Source organism: Salvia miltiorrhiza, chromosome 4, assembly GCF_028751815.1.
Source record: "Salvia miltiorrhiza cultivar Shanhuang (shh) chromosome 4, IMPLAD_Smil_shh, whole genome shotgun sequence".
Lineage (NCBI taxonomy): Eukaryota > Viridiplantae > Streptophyta > Magnoliopsida > Lamiales > Lamiaceae > Salvia > Salvia miltiorrhiza.
This window is the reverse complement of record NC_080390.1, coordinates 31,915,949-31,918,646: the sequence shown is the minus strand read 5'-3', so window position 1 is coordinate 31,918,646 and position 2,698 is coordinate 31,915,949. Positions and strand designations below refer to the sequence as shown.

General features: G+C 44.4%; 1 protein-coding gene across 1 annotated transcript; it reads right to left on the bottom strand.

The window, feature by feature from the left end:
* On the bottom strand, positions 1-2,244 carry LOC131023306 (uncharacterized). The gene has a single exon (XM_057952853.1). The coding sequence runs from the start codon at positions 2,242-2,244 to the stop codon at positions 1-3; it is 2,244 nt and encodes a 747-aa protein (XP_057808836.1).
* Between the last annotated feature and the right edge of the window lie 454 nt (positions 2,245-2,698).

The window sequence follows — 2,698 nt, the reverse complement described above, 5'->3', positions numbered from 1 at the left end:
TCAAGGATTTTCAATATCCAGCGCCATCACCATGGATGCCCTCCTCCACTCATCAATATTAGCAGCTCTCTCCATATCCAAACTCGGTAGCTCACGCTCCTGCAGAATTTCAAGTATCTCTTTACTCTCGCCCAGAAGAATCGCTGCTCGCCTCACGCTTTCTTGCCTTTCTTTGACGTCGTTTGTGTGACACTTGAACTGAATGACTCGCACTAGATTGGTGAGGCACGCTGCTACTATTTCTGAGATGCTCATGGATATTCTCTCAAATACCTCCTCCTCCTCCTCCTCATCTTCCATTCCTACCAACATCGTCTCAGCAATCCTATACATTGAGTTTGCAGCTATGACTCTAACTGGCCAGTTTAGAGGGTTCTGCATCACAGCATCTCTCGTTTGAGCCATGAAATCTGTCACAATCTTTCCTGCAATGTCTGAGAGCTTTAGCAGTGTTTCCTTGTTGGTTGCGCCTCTCACGCTCGCGCTCTTCAGATCTTTATAATCCCATTTTCCGTATACTTCAACTCCGACCCAAACCACGTCTGCTGCTTTTCTGATGCTTTCCAACTCCCCGTTTTTGTCTAGAGTTTTCTCGATGAGCTTCACAATGGACAAGCCCTCACTAACACTAGCCAATAACTGGCTAGCCTCGTCATCTGCAACATTCGCAAGTGCAACTGAAATGGTTGTCAAAGTCACCAGGGGCAGAGACCAGCAATTGGGAGGTTCTTGAGAATGCAAGCTTGGAACTTGGCTGCTGTCAAACTGTCCCACCCCATTGAAGTTGGCAGATTTTTTCAGAAGTCGGATCAGATTCTTGGGCTGCTTCTTTTCACCTATCTGGATAAGCCTATCCGCCTCGTTGCAGATGTTGTTGAGGATTTTATCAGGCAACTGTGGCTCACCTTCAAGTACAAGAACATAGTTGCTAAAATCCATTTCTGCTCCCACTGAATCAGGCCTCTTTAAATTCTTGCAGAAACACAAGAAAACTGCACTCCCAAATCGAGCAGAGAGGAATAGAACTAGTTTGGCAGATGAAACAAAGAGAATCTGAGCTCCAATGCAGAAATTCAGAACGAACTTTACTGCATCACAAAGTAGCTTCTTGCACACGCGGTTTTGAATTTGAAACGGAGGTGATGTATCCCTCCACTCTAGCAGCCTCCAAGTCCAGTACTTGTCAACCTTGAGTTCGTCTTCCAAGCTCTTTCGTTCCATCTCTGAAATCTTCAACCATGAAGCAACGAACCATCTTGAGAGAGGAGCAATACTTCCAACCATCACTCCCAAACTCTGAACTTTGCCAATACCGATGACAGACCAGTTATATTCTGAAACATGTATACAATAGGCCAAACTGGACCTGTTGGGAGAAGCTGTTGTCAGAGTTACAGCTACTGCAAATGTTACAACTGCCAAAAGATACAAGAGACCCGAAGCAGAAGAAATGGCAGACCTTGCCACCACAAACTGGGGGCTGCCTGTTTCTGCCATCACCCAATACCCTTTCACCAATACTCCAACCTCATCAATACTAGTTCTTCCCCACTCTAATTCTCTATTTGAAACAGATTTATGCATCTCATTATACTTGAGTTGCATGTATCTTCTGGCGCCCGGAACCATGACGGCCAAAGAGCACAACGTGGCGAGCACGAGGAGCATGATCATAGCGGATGCAACTTGTTCAAGCAACATATCTCGCACATTAGGGAAGGAACGCCTCTCAAGTGTATGAATGCACACGTTCCCCGCGATAGTGATGACGAGAATGCCTAAAGCGGCTATGTTGAGCAGAATTTCATTATTCTCCATGGAGCCCAAAGATGTCATGAAATGACTAATACCGGCACACATCAAAACGAGGCTACTAATCCTCGGGAGTTTATCTTTGACGTTGAGGTCGATGCTAGTTAGATCTACGGGCAGCTTCATGGTCACGGCTAATAGAGTCAAGGAGAATGCGTTGAGAGAGAAATACTTACATGGAAGCCAATACTTTTTGCTTCGGAAACCAATGATAGCATCAGCCATCATTGAAAACGTACAGGCGGCAGAGGCTGCTGCAATATACACGCCTATCCACGGCGTAGTTGAATCAAGTTTCGCTTGCACCATGCTCCGATATTCATCGTATGATTGGGAGCAGTTACGTGAAAGCATGAGCTCAAAGCTAACTCTGTCGATTCGATTTAATTCTGCTTCTCTTTGTTTGAGTTTAGGAGTTATTCGCTCTTGCATATAGTATTAATTTTAATGAAACTGAGTTAGTTAATGATTGATGTTGATGGAGAATCGAGTCTTGGCCGCGTTGACAGACTTATCCACACGAGTCGTCGTCTACGGCTCCGATATTTCTTCCATTTTTGTCCTTTTACAAAGTGAAGACCAATCGACATTGATATGGTTCGACTCTTTGTATTCCAAGTCTTTAAAACGAAAATATCTTAATAGCGACACGAACGTACCTTGAGAGGCTTCCAGTTTTTTCCAAGAACATCACTCTCTCTATATAACAGCAATGAAGAACAATGCACTTCGAATCTATCTATACATAACAGCGAAACAGAATGAGTGGCGAATTCAGGAATTTTCGACAGGGAGGCTGGATTAATTTGTTCGAGTATGAGCCTCAAGATACTTGCATGAGATTCAGGGCGATATCCCCCCAACTCAATTATTTTTTGGGTAGTTC

What these genes read in the sequence shown, in the direction of transcription:
- LOC131023306 (XM_057952853.1), bottom strand. Translation starts at nt 2,244, where the DNA reads ATGCAAGAGCGAATAACTCCTAAACTCAAACAAAGAGAAGCAGAATTA.